The sequence below is a fragment of the Sprattus sprattus genome (assembly GCF_963457725.1).
Source record: "Sprattus sprattus genome assembly, chromosome: 15".
NCBI classification, from domain to species: Eukaryota; Metazoa; Chordata; class Actinopteri; order Clupeiformes; family Clupeidae; genus Sprattus; species Sprattus sprattus.
The window spans coordinates 1,909,235-1,929,872 of record NC_137913.1 but is presented as its reverse complement, the minus strand read 5'-3'; the positions used below and the strand labels follow the sequence as shown (position 1 = coordinate 1,929,872).

The window sequence follows — 20,638 nt, the reverse complement described above, 5'->3', positions numbered from 1 at the left end:
ACACGTCCCCTTTAATGGGAGAATTGGCCTCTGCTTTCTTTGGCCAATGCTTCAAACCTGGGCTGATATGGTGTGATTGCTATCTGTTTATCGTTGCAACCCCCAGCCTCGTATTGAGATCGCGGCGCGCGGTTTCAAAATAAGAGCGCCCAGCGCGATTTTTTTTTTTTTTTTTAATAATTAAAAAAACTTTTCAAAACAGCTCGAGGGCCATTAATAGACACCCCGCGGGCCACAAAAGGCCCGCGGGCCGCTACTTGAGTATGACTGGTTTAGATTAATCGACTAATCGATAAAATAGTCTATAGATTAATCGATAGAAAAATAGTCGTTAGTGGCAGCCCTACACAGGATGCCAGCTCGCTTGCCTCTCTTCTTTCTCTTCCGTCGGCGTATTGGTAAACATACCGGCGGTAAGACAAAGGAGCCACAGCAAGCACTCCGGTAAGTTGAGAAAAACTCCGTTTTAAGTGACGAACAAATTCCCAAAAGTGCCAGTCGATCATGCTGAATGAGCGACAGTGCAGTACGTACAAAAAAACTAACAATAAAAAGATATAAACATAAAGCTGCGTAGTGCATGCGGAGCCATTGTCAGTGCGACCTTCCTCTCGGCATTGTCAGTGCGACCTTCCTCTCGACATTGTCAGTGCGACCTTCCTCTCGGCGCACCACTCTCCTTTCTGCGCCTTTCAACGCATTCCAACACAAAGGTTTGAGTCAGCCATAACACTGTGTACCTAAAAAACTTCCAAGATGAGTTCACTAACTACCTGGTCACTTTCCTTCAGAGCCTGGACAGGATGTGTGCAACTGTTTGCCCTCCTGAAATGGTCTGCTGAGCTAGGGCTTTCTTCGGACCAACCATGGGCTAATGGCCTGGGGCCTCAAACCACAACAATAAAAACCTTCAGTAAAGTAAAACCACCCAATACATGCTGCCTTGTTGTAAACTTGATCAAGCTACCAGGGCACATTTTAATAAGCCCAAATATTAAGCAGAGCCCTGATTTTGCGTGTTGGCCAACAACAACAAGTCTCCATGTTTAATTATTTGTTAAGGTTATTTGGCTTGTTGGTTTGATAGTGACTATTAAATTTTTTTGGCGCTGAACCTCTCTTACCTGACTCCTGTTCTTTTTAAATGTGCTATATGAATAAAGTAACTTCACTTATATATAATTTCAGTTCATACTTTGCATGGGTTATCACAGGTCTAATAATACACACTTCTTCTACTTCGCTAGTCAGTTTTAGAAAATGACTCCGTTGCTGGACGTGGCCTTCCGTCATCTAGCAAATAGCAGTACAAATGGATGTATACTGTAGACACACAAACACTTAAGGTCTTACTGTGTTTCATCTGGAGTGGAGAAGGTGTGGATGTGGGATGTGGCCCAGGGATTAGGTGTTGAATTTGAGGTGTGGATGAGGGGTCCAGGGGTGTATCTGAAGTCCACCTTCCCCACACCAGGTGAAGAGTGCAAGAAAGAACGTAGACTTTGAAGATGTTCTTCACTTCTATAAAGCAGGAAAGAAAGACTTCTTGTTATTTATCTTCGGCATTTTCTTTTTGGAAGTAAACTATTTAATTAATACCTGGTTAATGTCGGAGAGAAAAATATATGAAGTTGTAAGTTGCTGTACATATTTGTAAATACCAAATTACATAATCCTTATTAATGTTAGTAATTTTGTAGCATATAAATGCTCTTTTAGTCAAAATCTAACAATTTGTCAACTATTCTAGAATAATTTGTGAACTACAGTATGCTAGTCATTCTGTCCTTACTGCTAAGACTCATAAAGACATGCATGAATATATATGTATAAATGTTAATACTCTTACTGCTCTGTTGAATACTTCAGGTTGAGCAGTTTCTGAAGAAAATCTCTTAAATTTGTGTATTCCACCTCTGAGGAAGTTGAGAGGGTGAACGAGATGTGTGACTTCACCGCGCTTAGTGCTGTGTCAAGTGTGATATCCAGACCCACTGCATTTAGTGCTATGTCTGTGTCAAGTGTGATATCCAGACTGTAAAACAAAACAGACAATGTATTTCAAGGTACCGAATTAAACACTGAAATAAAATGACTAATGCTTCCACACTGATTCCCACAACAACAGTGCATTATTGTTGGAAAGTGGAGAGGACGTTTTATTTTTTATTTAAGTTTTAATTTATCTGTAATGGTTTAATGTTTAAAACAACAATAATATCAAGAGACTGTTCACATAATGAGCCTCACCTGCTGTCATGTTTTTTAACAGTAAGAGATGAACAGAGACTCTCCACTCTTCCTCCTGACTCCTTAGGCGGCCACTGTCTGTATTTCATCCCCTCAGACTCAAGCTCCACAAGCCTGCCAATCAGAGCATAAAGTCATCTGGGGGTTAGCAATCAGTAAGACCACCATAATCCATACCTGCCACAGTACAGGAGCACTTGTGTGCTTTATCATCCATATCAGCACTTATATATCAGCACTACACATCAGCCCAGGGAGACAGACAGTCAGGTAAGCGTTACAGTCAGGTAAATAGCAAGGGCCTTACTGTACTTCCTTCAGACTGTGTCACGTCAGAGCCCGGACCTGCACCAGTCACGCCCCCTTTGGTTTCCACTCGCTCACACTCACTGGAGTACTGATCTCTCACACCTGTGTCCTCACTCACCTGCACCGTGTTTGCACTCACCTGTTTTCAGTGGTGGAATGTAACGAAGTAATTTTACTTCGTTACTGTACTTCGTTACATTTTTACGTATCTGTACTTTACTTAAGTAAAAATAATAGTGTATACATTTAACTTTTACTTTTACTTTTTATTTTGCAGCTATTATCTATACATTTAACTTTTACTTTTACTTTTTATTTTGCAGCTATTATCTATACTTTTACTCCGCTACATTTCTACAATATGTGTCGTTATTCGTTACATTTTATGAACACAGTTTCGCCCAACTGTTGCCTACACAAAAATATGGATTGCGTTGCTTTAGGACGTTTCAACCAATCAGGTGGCTCTATCAGCTCCAATGTGTATTTAGCAGCAGCACTACGGTAGCCTTGCCTGTTTTGCTTAAACATTCGACAAACAGCCTGACTATCAAACAACTTTTCAGCATGGATTCAGAGTCAGCCTCATCTGAGGACATGTTCAAGTTCAGAGGCCCCAAGAATAACTCGTGGAGGTTTCAGTGCGTTTCCTGTCTACCTCAAAAAAGGAGTTGTTAGACTTCAAAATTCGCCTTCAAATTTGGAGAAACAGGTTGAGTTATGCAGAGTTCTTGCTATGCTAAGTTAATATCTATGACTTTTGCATATCGTATGCAGTTACTGACATGTTTTTATACTGTTATCTAGCTAAATACATATTGACATACAGCAATAGCATCAAAATAACACGATTGTACCTTGATTATTTATTTAACGTAGTGGTAAGATAAAGCTGGTAGTTTAGCAATGTCAAGCTAACTTGAATATTTGCCTTTGTTATTGACTGGTTATTGCCTGGCATGCACACTTAATGCCTAGTCTTGGGTTACTCAATATGTTTTTTTTTTCCTTTTCTGCAATCAATAGAGCATAAAACTCTGCATTGACCAGTTTAACAACTCCATTTGTTCTTCATGTTTCATATTTCCATTTTTTACACGTTTACAATTGAATAAAAGATTAAAAGATATAAAATAGTGTCTTTATTGGTTTGGCTTAATGGTATTAACTTTGCAAATAATCCCTGGTAGATAATTGTCATCCGCAGAATTGTAAGATAGAGTGTCAACAGTATTACAGACAATAGGAACCAATAAGTACACCAACCTTTCCAATTAACAAATGTTGTTGCTAATAATTATTACTAGTAGTGACATATGTAGAGCAGGGTTTTTCCTGCATAGAGAAAATGTAGGCGCGCGCCTAAGCCGTTTTGCCGAACGCCTATCAAAAATCCCGAGCGCCTATAAGGCAAAAAAAGTGCGCGATGAAAAAAACAAAACTGTCATCTATGCGTCACGCATGCAATGCCTGTCAGGGAATAGGTTCTCAATAGTATGTTTCAAGAGTCCTACAGCCGAATCATCGTTCTGTTTTGATCAGGAAACGAGTTGATAAGTGTGTCTTCTTCTTGGCTGATTAATACGCAACTACTGTGAGTTGCGCGAATGGACAGAGCGGCAGCTGCCAATCACTCAATCTGCGTATGCATCCTGACTATCAGTCGACGGTGATTTTGAGCATAACATTCCATTTTCGGTATTCATGGCTTTCAATTTAATAAAAAATATCTGCTATGTTGAGGACCTAATTGATTTGTCTATTCGTTTAAACGAGTAACAGTAGACCGCGGGACCTCGGGAGAGCCAGACCGCATTCGTTTATCAGTGAAAGCTCAGCTCGTTCTGAGGAGATTAGTGTTGCATCTCGAATATAATTCAGTTCTCTCAAGTGTCACGCATTTCGGTCTTTAATCACCCACTCCCGCCACACATCGTATTTCTCACGCTGAAAAAAAACTCTAGGCTATTTAATATGCCGCAGCGCGCAAACTTGACCTGGCCGCGCTGCCCTCACCATGGAGGAATTAAGCACGTCTCCCCGAATCCCCTATAGTTCTGCCGTGAGGTGCCACTTATGAGCCAATCAAAAATAAATGGGCTACACAATAGCCAATCAGAATAACCGTATCTTTTGTATCTGTTGTATCTGGGTAAGATTTAAGCCACCAACCAATGAAAATAAAGCATTTTAATAAAGCGAATTGCGCGCGACTGATCTTCTAAAAGCTTCGTTCACCTGAGGAAACCACTGGAGCTACGAGCATCAGTCTTCTACAAGGAGTAAGCTGTCTCCGGTTTAATGTGATGACAAATTCACAATGGTTTGACACAAGCAATGACAACTTGACTGGACTGCAGTTAGAGACTATTTCCCAGATAATTATCATTGGTTTTGAGTGTTTGTAGCCAACACACTTTTAGGCTACACCCAGAGCCGGTTCAGACCTCCATGGGGCCCTAGGCAAAATTCTGCCAAGGGGCCCTCCTAACTGAACCCCCAAAATGTTCAACCGTCGCACCTGACACCCAGTGCTTCCACTCATCCCCCTTTTAAATATATTGCATATCACCACCTGTTGGTCCAACTCAGAATAAATACAGACCAAATCAGCAGAAAAGTGTGAACACTGAGAGAAAAAACACAAAGACCTAAAAATCTTTAAAAGGCAGCCTATTTACAATCAACAGTTAATTTACCAGCTCCAATGCTAACATGAAAACACACACATTGGTTGTAACTTTCAAATCTTCAATGGTCCAGTGAAAATATGCCAAGGTTCTCAGAAGAAGCAACTATTTGTTATAGAAAGACTACAAACTCTGAATCACTTGGAATTAAAACCATTTTATTTAGCAGATCCATATTGTCCGTTTTCTGTTGAAGTGGTTGCTAGGCAAACAAATTGAGTCGTGAGAAGACTTGAGCTTAACAAAACGACATGTTTTCGATTTACAATGACCGTGTCTTTATAAAATGAAAGGAGAGTAAAATGCCATAATAAACAACGTACTAACCTCGAAACATCAAACCAATACTTCAAGCGACAGTTTGATATTTCTCGGTATGATCTCACTCTATTAATAAGTGTTTATTATTTAGCACCATTGTCATAATATTTCACGAGTTTTATAAGAATAAATCGTATCTGCGTCTATATTTGCCTGTGGGCTATCCAAGCAAACAAACTTCAATCTTAGTCAATATGTATCCATTACTTTCCAAAGTTTCCATTTTGTTAAGTGCAGTTGTAACTATACAAAGCTACAACTAAAATTATAGAAGCTAGCAAGACGCACACAGAGACCGGGGATCCCCAAGGGCTCACCGCCCTGTTGATGTAGGTCTAACACGGACTGTCCCTCCCTCTCTCCCACCAGGAGGCTTTACCTCACTGCTGGTCCCGCAGTTCATTTTCAAGTTCCTTCCCCTTCCTTTTTTCATTCCCCGAGGGATAGCTCCGCTTCATCTTTCTACACACTAATGATGCGCATGGGTAGCTGTCTGACGTCCGCGACGGACAGTTACTTTGTCACGTTTTTAGTTTTTTTCCCACGGGGCCTTTATTATAAATAATACATTTGCGGGGCCCTACGCAACGTGCGTAGTGTGCGTGTTGGAAGAACCGGTACTGGCTACACCCTGCCTTTTCACTAAAGCTTTGACTCTGAACTTCGTTAATAGGCTATAATAAATTCGAGTAAGCCTATTAAAAATATATGTAGCCTTAAATTACCATGAACTTGTTAAATCATTTTACCAGGGCACCAGAAGTCGGAGGGTGAAATGTTCACAGTTGACCTCTGTACCTGACTTTAAAATAAAATAAAAATAAAATAAAAAAAGAATATTTTTCCGCAATTGAGTCCTCCTTGGTTTACCCACATCAGCACTTTACCATAGCCACCATTATTTCTGAAATGGAAAAAAACAAAATAGATTTCTACTAATAACCTAACTGTGTTAACGTGACAGGTTATTAGTAGAAATCTATTTTGTTTTTTTCACCATTTCAGAAATAAAGTGTTATAGCCTCGTATGACTCGTGTTTTGTTTGCCGTTATGGTATAGACGTTAATAGTTTGTTGCCTCTGTTTAGTTTCTTTCTGCGCTCTGATCGTCAGTTTCCTGAGTTCCCATCAGAGCTTCGAGCCTGCGCCCCTCCGTGGGTTTTGCCTGTGTGCTAGACTAGAGGATCTACTGCCTCAACATCTACGTGTCTACAACCTGTGGTCTGTTTTCTCTGTGCCTGGCTATCTCTGTTTGCAAATAAACTCTGTTTCTTAAACATCCCAGCTCATAGTCTTCGTTCTATGACAGACTGGGACAGAAACGGAAAATAGCTCTCTGTAAAAAGGAAGACTGCTATGATTAACTACTTACTAACCCAGAGTGAGGTCATGCAGGGAAATATCAGACTGAGGCAGTAACGTATCGACAGAGCGATAGCGAGGTTGATACAGCAAAGCCTCAGTCTGACATTTCCCGGCATGACCGAACGGTCGAGGTTAGTAAGTGGTTTATTATATGGCAGTACACACACACACACACACACACACAAAAACACACACACACATCAGTTCAGCAACTTGCAGTTAAAAAACCTCAAACCAATCAGTTATATTTAGCAATCTTGCTGTTCTCACCTCAGCTGACTGCACGTCTGTGTGTTCTGAATGAAGTCCAAGCACAGGGCTGCGGTGGTGCCAGTGATGGTCTTCACAGACAGATGGACGTAATCCACAGACTTTTGCCTGGAGAGAGCACTGAGGACCTGCTCAACACTCTCAGGTGAGAGGCTTCTGTAGTACACTCTGTGAATGAGCACATAGAGACCAATGTCAATCTCTCTCTTCTGGTCCCTTTATTATCACTCACACATTAAACATGTGTGTTCATGTTCTCTTTACTTTAATTGTACAGCCCCATTAACACAGACAGTGAAGCTTCTCATGAAGGGAGGTTTCACCTGAGGCCTCTGACGTCTTTCATCACATAGAGGTAGGATGGTAGCCTTGAATTAACCACAAGCCTGCCAATCAGAGCACAGAGTCAATGGAAACTGACCAATCATAGAACAGAGAGTTCATTGGTTCTAGCCTATAAGAGTACACCACCAAAAGATAGAAATATACCCATCAGTACACACACACACACACACACACAAACCATCAATTTAACACCTTGCAGTTAAATCAACATTGATTTTTATGATGATCATCTAATCTATTATGATTAGCTATTTGAGAAATCTTGCTCTTCTCACTGCAGGTAAGTGCAAGTCTCTGTGTTCTGAATGAAGTCCAAGCACAGGGCTGCGGTGGTGCCAGTGTGGGTCGTCATGGAGAGATGGACATCAACCACAGACTTTTGTCTGGAGAGAGCACTGAGGACCTGCTCCACACTCTCAGGTGAGAGGCTGCTCTCTTCCACTCTGTGAATGAGCACATACAGACCAATGTCAATCTCTCTCTCCTGGTCTCTTTATTATGCACTCACACATTATACATGTGTGTTCATGTTCTCTTTCCTTTACTTTAATTAACCCTGACCCGTTTGTTATTAAGATCAACTATGTCTAAGGAAGACAGGATGGCAGATTTGTTAATGTTACTCCCCAACACTGCAAAGTTAAACTGGGTAGAAACTGGATTCAGTCCTGGACGGTACAAACAGAAGGGAAGACTTCAAGCATATAACACAAGGAACACACTATATTTGCTTTACCTAATGTAAAGTTGAAAACATAGAACTTGTACAAGTTCTCTAAAATCACAAATCATAAATGTAAAAAGATTACCTCAATTCAGCCAGGATCTTTCCCTCCCCCAGAGCTGAGATCAGGACACCTACATCAGCATCTGACAGCCCTCTCACAGATAACCTTTCAACAACATGAAGACAGCCATCAGATCATTCAAACACAACAGATCAGCTCTCTCACAAACAGACCACAGCACGACACACAGATGAAGCTGAATGTTAACACCATTAACACATACAGTGAAGCTTCTCATGAAGGGAGGTTTCACCTGAGGCCACTGGAGTCTTTCCCCATAGAGAGAGAGGATGGTTGACTCAAGTATTGTACTTCGCTACATTGGAAATTACATTTGTTACTGAGTAAAAAAAAAAAAAACTGCAGTGGTGGATGCTGCATAAAGTGGATAATGGAGTCGCTGCAGGCCGCCGGTGCGGAGCTTTATAAACTGTGCCTGCCCCGCCAGAAATAACTTTCTGTTATACAAATTCATCTTCAAATCTGCACAAGCAACTGTTGGTAAGTACTGTTTTTGTCCCTTTCCATTAGTAGTTCAGACAGGGGTTTTTGTTGCTTAGTTAGCTTTGTTCCATTAAGCAAAATATGCGTTTTCAACAGCCGTCATCCAATAGACAATAATTCCATTACAGTCTTCCATTCGTTTCAGGTCATAGCATTGTTATGTTCAGTCTCTCATATTGTGTTAAAAACTGCAGATCAGTCATCAGCAATGAAATACTCAAAAACTTAGGCTAACCATTTGGCTGCCTCCCATGCACTGAAACATTAGCGATGTGAATGCGCGCACCATCGTTGTCAGACAGTTGGACAAGTCGATGTCAATGTGTATGTCGTTATCTGGAATTTATCACGATGTTTAGTCAGATATTGATAACGATAAGTGGAGGCTTTGCAAGTTGGAGCAAGTTTGACAACATTCATCAGATGAAGATGATTTATTTTCCTCAATGAAAGTCAGAAGGTACAGGGGAGTAAGGGTACCTATCCTGTGTCTCAGTCAATATGGATCTGGTGAACTCCTTTCAGAATATCAAAAAACTGTCCCTGAAACTCAATACTGGCCTACCTGCCTCAGCCTACCTGCCGCTCACCCTGAAAATCAGCTGCTACTCAAACTCAACAAGAAGTTTGTAGACTAATGCTGTAAAGGTAGACACAAGTAAAGTAACCAAAGTTATACAGTGGGGCTGCGGCATTGTTTTTATCTGTCATGTGGTTCATGTCTGGACATCCTTGTCCTCCTAAAAGTTCTTAAATGTTGTTTTGACATGTTTAATGTTTAATGTTTGACATGTTTTTGCATGTCATTGCACTTATATTTCTAAAGATTCTCCTTTAATTCAAAATAACTAGTTTTGTATTGGATTTATGACCCCTTATCCTTTTTTGCACTATATAGGAGCGGCCCCCATTAAGTTGTTGAAAGTAACTAAGTAACTTTTACTTACAGTACATTTTAAATTAAGTACTTTTTACTTTTACTTGAGTAGATTTTTGGATGGGTAATTTTACTTGTACTTAAGTACTATTTCATCAAAGTAATTGTACTTTTACTTGAGTACAACATTTTAGTACTTTTTACACCTCTGCTTATACCCTTCACTGGTTTAAAATCAATGGGCCTCATTCTCGACAGCAGTTGAGAAGACTTTAAGAAGGACTTTCTTCTGAACTCCACTTCAGTGGATTTAGGAAAACATTTGCCATTCTCGATAGTTTTCTCATCTGGGAATTCTTCTGAACTTCAGAAGACTTTCTGAACGCGAAATAGCAGTCGAAACTCTGCCGGAATCTTCTCAAATGCGATTCCTCAAATAACCACAAGATGGCCGACGCGAAAAAATTATATTAATTTACCTTCAGTTAATTTTACTAATCTGGAGAGGCGCTGAGCTATAGACCTACGTTTATTAACAAGCATTAACCTGCCCCTGACAGGACCGTGTCCTAACTGTCTAGCTAACTATCGTAAGGGTGTTAATTACCTGCGTGTGTTATGGCAAATGTTCACGTTGTCATGTCAATCCATTAATACACTTATGAATACTTGTGATTATCGATTGGACCTTCGTAAATGGAGTTTAGAAAAACGTATTCTTACATGTTGTTACTTCGTTCGAGAATGAGGTAAATATCTTTACATATTGTGTATCATAGCAGGAGGGGGAGAGAGGAAGAAACAATCTCACAACCTGACCGTACTCAGTGGGCAGAATGACTAAAACACGGTGCTCACCCCGCCCGTTGGAAACAGCATGTGAACCAACCACTTTGAGGAATAGGGGGATCATGATTTTTCAAAACTTAAAAAGCACATTGTTTTACGTTTATAATAAGCACCACTTGTGTCGTCGTGCGTTTATTTCATATTACTATATTAAAACATTAAATATATTATTGTTATTTTTCCCTATGTTTGTTGAGGGGGGGGCCACTTTATGGTGATCTCCGCCTATGGTCCCCAGGACGTCCTTCAAAAACGTCCCCGTTACCTTTACCTGTGGTCCTCTGCGTGACGTTCGCATGAGCCTTAAAACGGACTTGCATGCATGCATTTATCTCAAGTCGGTTAGATTACTGAAATGCACTCTATGCTGGTCTAACAAAACAGATGTTGAACAAACTTCACCTTATCCAAAATGTAGCTGCTAGAAGTCACTAAGACTTTAAAATTCAATCATATCACCCCTGTTCTTAAATCACTTCTATGGCTCCCTGTACAACAAAGAATTGAGTTTAAAATACTCCTTCTTGTCTATAAATCACTAAACGGCCTTGACCCACCCTATATTTCCGATTTTATTTCTTTTTATGATCCATTGCGTTGCCTAAGGTCCTTCAATAAATGTCTTCTCACGACCCCAAGAATAAACACCAATGCTGCACACGGTGCCTTTAGTTACTGTGCCCCAACCCTCTGGAATAACCTACCTGAGGAGTTAAGGTCATCGCACTCAGTGCTTTCTTTTAAAAAGGGAATTAAAACTTTTTTATTTTCTTCAGCCTATTCATGACCTGTATGTGTTGATGTCTTCATGTTCATGTTCATTGTGTTGTCTCTGTTCAACGAAATGAATTCGCAAAATGTACCCTTTGAAATTGAATTGCAACTTTCATTCATTCAATCATTCTGTGCATCAAAATCGCCCAAATTCCCCTGTTTTTTTCCCAGCAAGCCTGTATTTCTTTCAAATAAACACAACAATGATCGCAATGATGAACAAACATTAATTTAAAAAACAAAAACACTGAGAAAATGTCACTTGTACACTGAATTCCGCTACGGTCACACCCCCCTATACAGTTCCGCTACAGCCGGTCACATTTATTCGCTCATCTTCCCAATCGCCTGCAAATAATGTTTTTTTTAGTCTTCTGTTCTGTTGATGGCTGGCAAACAACAATCTTAGAAGGTTTGGGTCACTTGTGGCACATATTATTCACTAATTTTAAGCCATCAATCTACCTCAGGGTGAACAAAATGAGCAGAAATGGAATAAAACGGATTTCTTCAAAATGTGTAAAGAACATTTTTTTTTTTGGCGGTTACAAACATGAAAAAAAAAAACAGGGGGGTACGTAGCTTGAGATTGAATGTCTGAAGGGATACAGGACTGTAAAAGTTTGGGAACCACTGGCCTACTCTAAATAGAAAAGTATTTAAACTAGCTCATTCAAACTTTCTTGGCTTAAATATCATTACTTGAAGAATACGAACTTCCAAGGGTGCGGCTTGGATATATCATAGTTTTTGGGGTGCTTGAATTTGCGCGAAAAATGTACTCTACGTTCTGTTGCAGCATCTTTGACGATCTGTGGAAAGCTCAATGTTAAAGCTAGAGACATTCCTATGTATGCTCTGTATATTGTATTGGAATCATGCAGAAATTATATTAATAGCACAGATCAGTAGAGAAGCATTAATATTTATTTTATTTCATCATTATTAGTTTGGATAGTTATTCTGCCTCCCTGCCCTGACCTGAACTTGAACTTGTGTGTGTGTGCCCTGTAAGCAAAATGACGGCCCACAATCTATTATTATTTTATTTTTATCATTCAGCTCAGCAAAAACGGTCGTTACCCCCACCAAGCCAGCTACGTCCGCGGTGCGTCCTTGAATAACGTCCTGCAGAACGTCCCCAGGACCTATAGAAAACATTTCCAAATTGTCAGCGCAACGTCCCCGGGACGGTCTTGGAACGTCGTGCAAAACGTCCTAGAGTTGTCAAGGGAACCATACACATTTACGTTTTTAGAACGTTCAGAGAGACCATTACAGGACGTCGAGGGGACGTCATTTTGCTTACAGGGTGGAGTCTTTGTCCACAGAGAGAGAGGATAGTGGCCATGAATGAACCTCAAGACTGCCAAGCAGAACACAGTGTCAATGGGGACTGACCAATCATAGAGCAAACATAGTTAATTGGTTCCAGACAGAGTACACCACCACAAGATAGGAATATACCCTTCAGTACACACACAAACCATTAGTTCAGCACCTTGCAGTTCATCAACCTTGACTGCTATGATTATCAGTTAATCAATGATAATAAGTTCATCAACTATGATCCGCTTATTTAACAGTCTTGCTCTTCTCACCTCAGGTGATGGCACGTCTCTGTGTTCTGAATGAAGTCCAAGCACAGGGCTGCGGTGGTGCCAGTGATGGTCATCATGGAGAGATGGACGTAACACACAGACTTTTGCCTGGAGAGAGCACTGAGGACCTGCTCCATACTCTCAGGTGAGAGGCTGCTGTTGTACACGCTGTGAATGAGCACATACAGACCAATCTCAATCTCTCTCTCTCTCAGTCTCTTTATTATGCACTCACACATTATACATGTGTGTTCATGTTCTCTTTACTTTAATTAATCCTGACCTGTTTGTTATTAAGATCAACTATGTCTAAGGAAGACAGGATGGCATATTTGTTAATGTTACTCCCCAACACGGCAAAATTAAACTGGGTAGAAACTGGAATCAGTCCTGGACGGTACAAACAGAAGGGAAGACAACAAGCATATAACACAAGGAACAACCTATATTTGCCTAATGTAAAGTTGAACACACAGACCTTGTACAAGTTCTCTATAATCACAAATCAGAAATGTAAAATGATTACCTCAGATAAGTCAGGATCTTTCCCTCCCCCAGAGCTGATATCAGGTCAACAACATCAGCATCTGACAGGTTCTCCACAGTTAACCTTTCAACAACATGAAGTCAGCCATCAGATCATTCAACCACAACAGATCAGCTCTCTCACAAACAGACCACAGCACGACACACAGATGAGGCTGAATGTTAACACAATTAACACAGACAGTGAAGCTTTTCATGAAGGGAGGTTTCACCTGAGGCCACTGGAGTCTTTCCCCATAGAGAGAGAGGATAGTGGCCTTGAATTATCCACAAGCCTGCCAATCAGAACAGAGTCAATGGGAACTGTCCAATCATAAAACAAACACAGAGTTAATTGGTTATAGCCTATAAGAGTACACCACCAAAAGATAGAAATATACCCTTCAGTACAAACACACACACACACACACACACACACTCACACACACACACACACACACACACACGATCAATTCAACACCTTGCAGTTAAATCAACCTTGATTGTTATGAAGATCCTCTAATCAATTATGATTAGCTATTTAAGCAATATTGCTCTTCTCACGTCAGGTTACGGCACGTCTCTGTGTTCTGAATGAAGTCCAAGCACAGGGCTGCGGTGGTGCCAGTGAAGGTCGTCACAGACAGAACAACGTCACCCACAGACTTTTGCCTGGAGAGAGCACTGAGGACCTGCTCCACACTCTCAGGTGAGAGGCTGCTGTATCTCACGCTGTGAATGAGCACATACAGACCAATGTCAATCTCTCTCTTTTGGTCTCTTTATTATGCACTCACATATTATACATGTGTGATTATGTTCTCTTTACTTTAATTAACCCTGATCTGTTTGTTAAAAAGATCAACTATGTCTAAGGAAGACAGGATGGCAGATTTGTTAATGTTACTCCCCAACACTGCAAAGCTAAACTGGGTAGAAACTGGATTCAGTCCTGGACGGCACAAACAGAAAGGAAGACAACAAGCACATAACAGAGGGAACACACTACAGCCGCGGAAAAAATTCAGAGACCACTTCAAAATTATCAGTTTCTCTGGTTTTACTATTTATTGGTATGTGTTAAAGTAAAATGTACATTTTTGTTTTATTCTATAACCTACTGGCAACATTCCTACCAAATTTCTAATAAAAATATTGTCATTTAGATAATTTATTTGCAGAAAAATGACAATTGGTCAAAATAGCAAAAAAGATGCAGTGTCTTCAGATCTCGAATAATGCAAAGAAAACAGGCTCATATCCATTTTTAAACTACACAATACTAATGCTTACACTTAGGAAGAGTTCAGAAATCAATATTTGGTGGAATAACCTTGATTTAAAATCACAACTTTCATGTGTCTTGGCATGCTCTCCACCAGTCTTTCACATTGCCGTTGGGTGACTTTATGATACTCCTGGCGCAAGAATTCAAGCAGCTCGGCTTCTTTTCATGGCTTGTGACCATCCATCTTCCTCTTGATCACATTTCAGAGGTTTTTTATGGGATTCAGGTCTCGAAATTGGGCTGGCCATGACAGGGTCCTGATCTGGTGGTACTCCATCCACACCTTTACTGGCCTGGCTGTGTGGCATGGAGCATTGCCCTGCTGGAAAAAACACTTCTCAGAGTTGGGGAACATTGTCAGAGCAAAAGGAAGCAAGTTTTTCTTCCGGGACAACGTTGTGCTTTGCCTGGCTGAGGTTTGTAAAAGACCATAAGGATTGAAAAAGCGGACTGGAGGTTCTTCTAAGTTCGTCTTCTCTGATGAGTCCGATTTCACAGTAGGTGCAAGACTCTCTGGCTTGTAGGCCTCTCCAGGTCCCCGTCTAACCATCAGACGACCATGTGTTGGGCAAAGCTGAAAATTGGACTCATCAGAGAAGACGAACTAGAAGACCCTCCAGTCCGCTTTTTTCAATCCTTATGGTCTTTTACAAACCTCAGCCAGGCAAAGTACAACGTTGTCCCGGAAGAAAAACTTGCTTCCTTTTGCTCTGACAATGTTCCCCAACTCTGAAAAGTGTTTTTTCCAGCAGGGCAATGCTCCATGCCACACAGCCAGGCCAGTAAAGGTGTGGATGGAGTACCACCAGATCAGGACCCTGTCATGGCCAGCCCAATTTCGAGACCTGAATCCCATAAAAAACCTCTGAAATGTGATCAAGAGGAAGATGGATGGTCACAAGCCATGAAAAGAAGCCGAGCTGCTTGAATTCTTGCGCCAGGAGTAGCATAAAGTCACCCAACGGCAATGTGAAAGACTGGTGGAGAGCATGCCAAGACACATGAAAGTTGTGATTTTAAATCAAGGTTATTCCACCAAATATTGATTTCTGAACTCTTCCTAAGTGTAAGCATTAGTATTGTGTAGTTTAAAAATGAATATGAGCTTGTTTTCTTTGCATTATTCGAGATCTGAAGACACTGCATCTTTTTTGCTATTTTGACCAATTGTCATTTTTCTGCAAATAAATGATCTAAATGACAATATTTTTATTTGAAATTTGGTAGGAATGTTGCCAGTAGGTTATAGAATAAAACAAAAATGTACATTTTACTTTAACACATACCAATAAATAGTAAAACCAGAGAAACTGATAATTTTGAAGTGGTCTCTTAATTTTTTCCGCGGCTGTATATTTGCTCTGCCTAATGTAAAGTTAAACACATAGAACTTGTACAAGTTCTATATGATCACAAATTAGAAATGTAAAATGATTACCTCAATTCAGTCAGGATCTTCCCCTTCCCCAGAGCTGAGATCAGGTCAACAACATCAGCATCTGACAGCCCATCCACAGTTAACCTTTCAACAACATGAAGTCAGCCATCAGATCATTCAACCACAACAGATCAGCTCTCTCACAAACAGACCACAGCACGACACACAGATGAAGCTGAATGTTAACACCATTAACACAGACAGTGAATCTTCTCATGAAGGGAGGTTTCACCTGAGGCCTCTGAAGTCTTTCCACATAGAGAGAGAGGATAGTGGCCTTGAATTATCCACAAGCCTGCCAATCAGAGCACAGAGTCAATGGGAACTGACCAATCATAATACAAACACAGAGTTAATTGGTTAGTTTAGTTAGAGTACACCACCAAAAGATAGAAGTATAGAAGTATACGCTTCAGTACACACACACACAAACACGCACCATCAATTTAACACCTTGCAGTTAAATCAACCTTGATTGTTATGATGAGCATCTAAACAATTATGATTAGCTATTTAAGCAATCTTGCTTTTCTCACGTCAGGTTACGGCACGTCTCTGTGTTCTGAATGAAGTCCAAGCAAAGGGCCGCGGTGATGCCAGTGAAGATCGTCACAGACAGAACAACATCACCCACAGCCTTTTGCCTGGAGAGAGCACTGAGGACCTGCTCCACACTCTCAGGTGAGAGGCTGCTCTCTTCCAATCTGTGAATGAGCAAATACAGACCAATGTCAATCTCTCTCTGATGGCAGATTTGTTAATGTTACTCCCCAACACTGCAAAGCTAAACTGGGTAGAAACTGGATCAGTCCAATATTTGCTCTGCCTAATATAAAGTTGAACACATTGAACTTGTACATGTTATCTATAATCACAAATCACGAATGTAAAATGATTACCTCAGTCCAATCAGGATCTTCCCCTCCCCCAGAGCTGAGGTCAGGACACCAACATCAGCATCTGACAGCCTCTGTACAGTTAACCTTTCAACAACATGAAGACAGCCATCAGACCATTCAACCACAACAGATCAGCTCTCTCACAAACAGACCACAGCACGACACACAGATGAAGATGAACGTATGAAAACACTGATGGCCAGATGTTTCCACATGGCCAGAATACCCCATGAGTAGAATTCCTCACATCCAAATCCACTGGTTGGTGTGACATGTTGTAATGAATATGATTACAGCAATAGATCAGTTAACAAGTTTAAGGCTCGGGAAAAGAGCAGAACTGTTTTGATACAGAGCATGAAAGGAAAATGTTGAGATTGTGATTTCTTCAATGTTTGCAAAAAACGTAGACTGGTCCCTGATACAGAGTGAAAAATCTCAAAACTCTACTACTTCCTTTTAAAATGACTTATACCCTCAACTGGTTTAAAAACAATGGGCCTCATTCTCAACCTTTTTCTGTAATTCTTCAGAAATGTTTCTTACACGACTTCGCAAAAACAACGTAAGAGAAACGCTTCCGCTGCATTCCCGCACGCTTGAAAATGTGTTCATAAGCAGCCGAAGTCTTCTCAGCTGGGTTCTTTCCGATTAGTTTCTTAGATTGATGCGCGTTCTCGTGAAAGTGGATTTGCATACATACACGCCCTGCCAGCTCCTTATTAGGAGACGCAATTTTAGAAACGTGTGCTGTCGCAATCTCCCAAATCCACCTCGTAACAGGTGTTCATTAATAAGGTGGAGATATTGTATTACGTTGAACGTCCGAAGTCCGTAAAACACATTTAAGTAGTCACTTTTTTTTTTTTTTTATCGAAAAATAGTCACCATAGGTGTGAAGACCGGTCCCGAGTAGGAGTATAAATTGCAATAAATTCATCGGTCAAAATGGCCACCATAGGGGTGAAGACTGGCCACGAGTAGTAGTATAAAATGCAATAAATTCATGCCTTAGTTCTTAGAGATTGGGTTTAGTGTTTATTTATTAATTTACTTACATTTGCAGTGTTCCTGTCATTCACATTCAGTCATTTAGCAGACGCAGCCTTTGTCCAAAGTGACGTACAAGGGAGAGAACTATGGAATCAGATCAATGCCATACATTTTTGTAATCTGTAATATAGATTTTGTATATGTAACATAGATTTAGTATCTGTGAAACCATCTACACTTTCAAAACCTATCTTCACTTTCAAAATGTATTTACAGATACAGATTTCAAATACGAAATGTATCTACACTTTCAAAAACTATCTACACTTTCAAAAACTATTTACACTTTCAAAAACTATCTTCACTTTCAAAATCTATTTGCAGATACGGATTTCAGCTACGCATTACGGATAGGGATACGGATTTCTGTTACGAATTACAAAATCTTTTTGGCAATGTCTTTACTGCCTTTCTAAAGAGCCAATCAGAGCTTTTGGCAGATTTTCTAAAGCGCCAATCAACACATTGTATCCTCTACTGACTAGCCAATCAGCGCTAGCTTGCTGGCAACTGCTGCTGGCCCGCTCATTATTCAATAGTTATAACCTAAAACTGCCACCGCTCTGCCTAGGGAGAGATCTGGGGTCTCCCCCGCACGGTTTGAATACAATTCGGTGTACGAACACCGTGGGGGAAGTTAAACAAGCATGCCTTATGTCTGGCCCAAAGGGCTGATGGACACCTGTACTATTTAGTTAATCTTAGGCTCTGGCGATTCAGAGATCGCTTGGCTGCAGAACGCATTGTAACTAAGAAATTGGTCTCATATATCTCTTCCACTGAGACGCTAGAAAACTTGCTTCCACACAAAATACACAATAAAACGTTTTCAAGGACTTCAGAAAAGGGTTACAAATAGCCTACCCCAAAGTGCCATGAAAAGAAACGAAAATGACATTACAAGGTGGTTTTGAAATCAGGCTGGTCATTATCCAGCTGTTGAGGATGCATATGCACTTAACGGTATACCCCCACCATCACTTTGCATGTGTCTGGAGAACAAGACAATAGCAGTCTGTCTGCTAAATGTTCTCATCGTGATAATTGGTCATATGAATACTGTTCATTGTTAACTTAATTAAATGTGAATAGGAGATTGGTCACGAAAATGCTAACGTTAGCTTTCGTTAGCTACCAAAGCAGATCCTAATATCTTCCATACAACGACAAGGATCTTTGAAACAGGTGTAACGAAGTGTGGAGTGAAAACCACTGACTATGATTGTGCGTTTTACAATGACTTTATTAACAACTCCAAATATAGGACTTCTTACTTGTGCCATTTCTCGGTCTCTGATCCATGACTGCTGCATCCACCGTTTCACTCAACTTTCCCAGTTACCAGCAAGCTAGCGCCGCTGATTGGCTAGTCAGTACAGGATACAATGTGTTGATTGGCGCTTTAGAAAATCTGCCAAAAGCGCTGATTGGCTCGTTAGAAAGGAAATAAAGACAGTGCCAAAAAGATTTTGTAATTCGCAACAGAAATCCGTAACTCGTACTTGAAATCCGTATCCGTCTCCGTATCCGTAATGCGTAACTGAAATCCGTAACTGAAATCCATATCTGCAGATAGATTTTGAAAGTGAAGATAGTTTTTGTAAGTGTAGATAGTTTTTGAAAGTGTAGATACATTTCGTATTTGAAATCCGTATCTGTAAATAGATTTTGAAAGTGAAGATAGTTTTTGAAAGTGTAGATACATTTCGTATTTTAAATCCGTATCTGTAGATAGGTTTTGAAAGTGTAGATGGTTTCACAGATACAAAATCTATATTACAGATTACAAAATATTTATGGCATTGATCTGATTCCATAGAGAACAGTCAAGCTACGAAGTGAAGTTCCTTCTGAAATCCTTCGGAAAGTCTTCCCAACTGTCGAGAATGAGGCCCAGTCTTCTTTGCTGGGTTTCATTTAAGAGCCCAATGGGTGTTTTAATTCCTCCAGACCCACATGTGATGCTCTAACAGCACGTGGAAATCAGATATTAGGGATGGAACAATTACTGTTCTGACCCAGCATGACTTTGATGCTTTGTGCTGGGAGTATAAAATAGGTAGCAGAATCACTGCAATTAAAAAAACTGACAGGAGCAAGGGTGGCGTTCCTACTAACACCTGCGATATACACTACCATTCAAAAGTTTGGGGACAGACAATTTCGTGTTTTCCATGAAAACTCACATTTTTATTATCAAATGAGTTGCAAAATGAATAGAAAATATAGTCAAGACATTGACAAGGTTAGAAATAATGATTTTTATTTGAAAAAATAATTTTGTTCTTCAAACTTTGCTTTCATCAAAGAATGCTCCTTTTGCAGCAATTACAGCATTGCAGACCTTTTGCATTCTAGTTGTTATTTTGTTGAGGTAATCTGTGAAAATTTCACCCCAGGCTTCCTAAAGCACCTCCCACAAGTTGGATTGGCTTGATGGGCACTTCTTCAGTACCATACGGTCAAGCTGCTCCCACAACAGCTCAATAGGG

The 20,638-nt window shown here is 40.3% G+C and overlaps 1 protein-coding gene across 1 annotated transcript; it reads right to left on the bottom strand.

The window, feature by feature from the left end:
* Positions 1 to 1,349: 1,349 nt before the first annotated feature.
* Positions 1,350 to 7,540, bottom strand: LOC308375718 (uncharacterized protein; the record flags this gene model as incomplete). The annotated part of the gene is made up of 5 exons (XM_080851899.1): positions 7,529 to 7,540; positions 7,206 to 7,373; positions 2,251 to 2,364; positions 1,850 to 2,035; positions 1,350 to 1,521 (listed from the first exon to the last, which is right to left on the bottom strand). Exons 3-5 carry the CDS (start codon positions 2,337 to 2,339, stop codon positions 1,350 to 1,352), a joined length of 447 nt encoding a protein of 148 aa, XP_080708025.1. The 5' UTR covers positions 2,340 to 2,364; positions 7,206 to 7,373; positions 7,529 to 7,540.
* Positions 7,541 to 20,638: the final 13,098 nt, after the last annotated feature.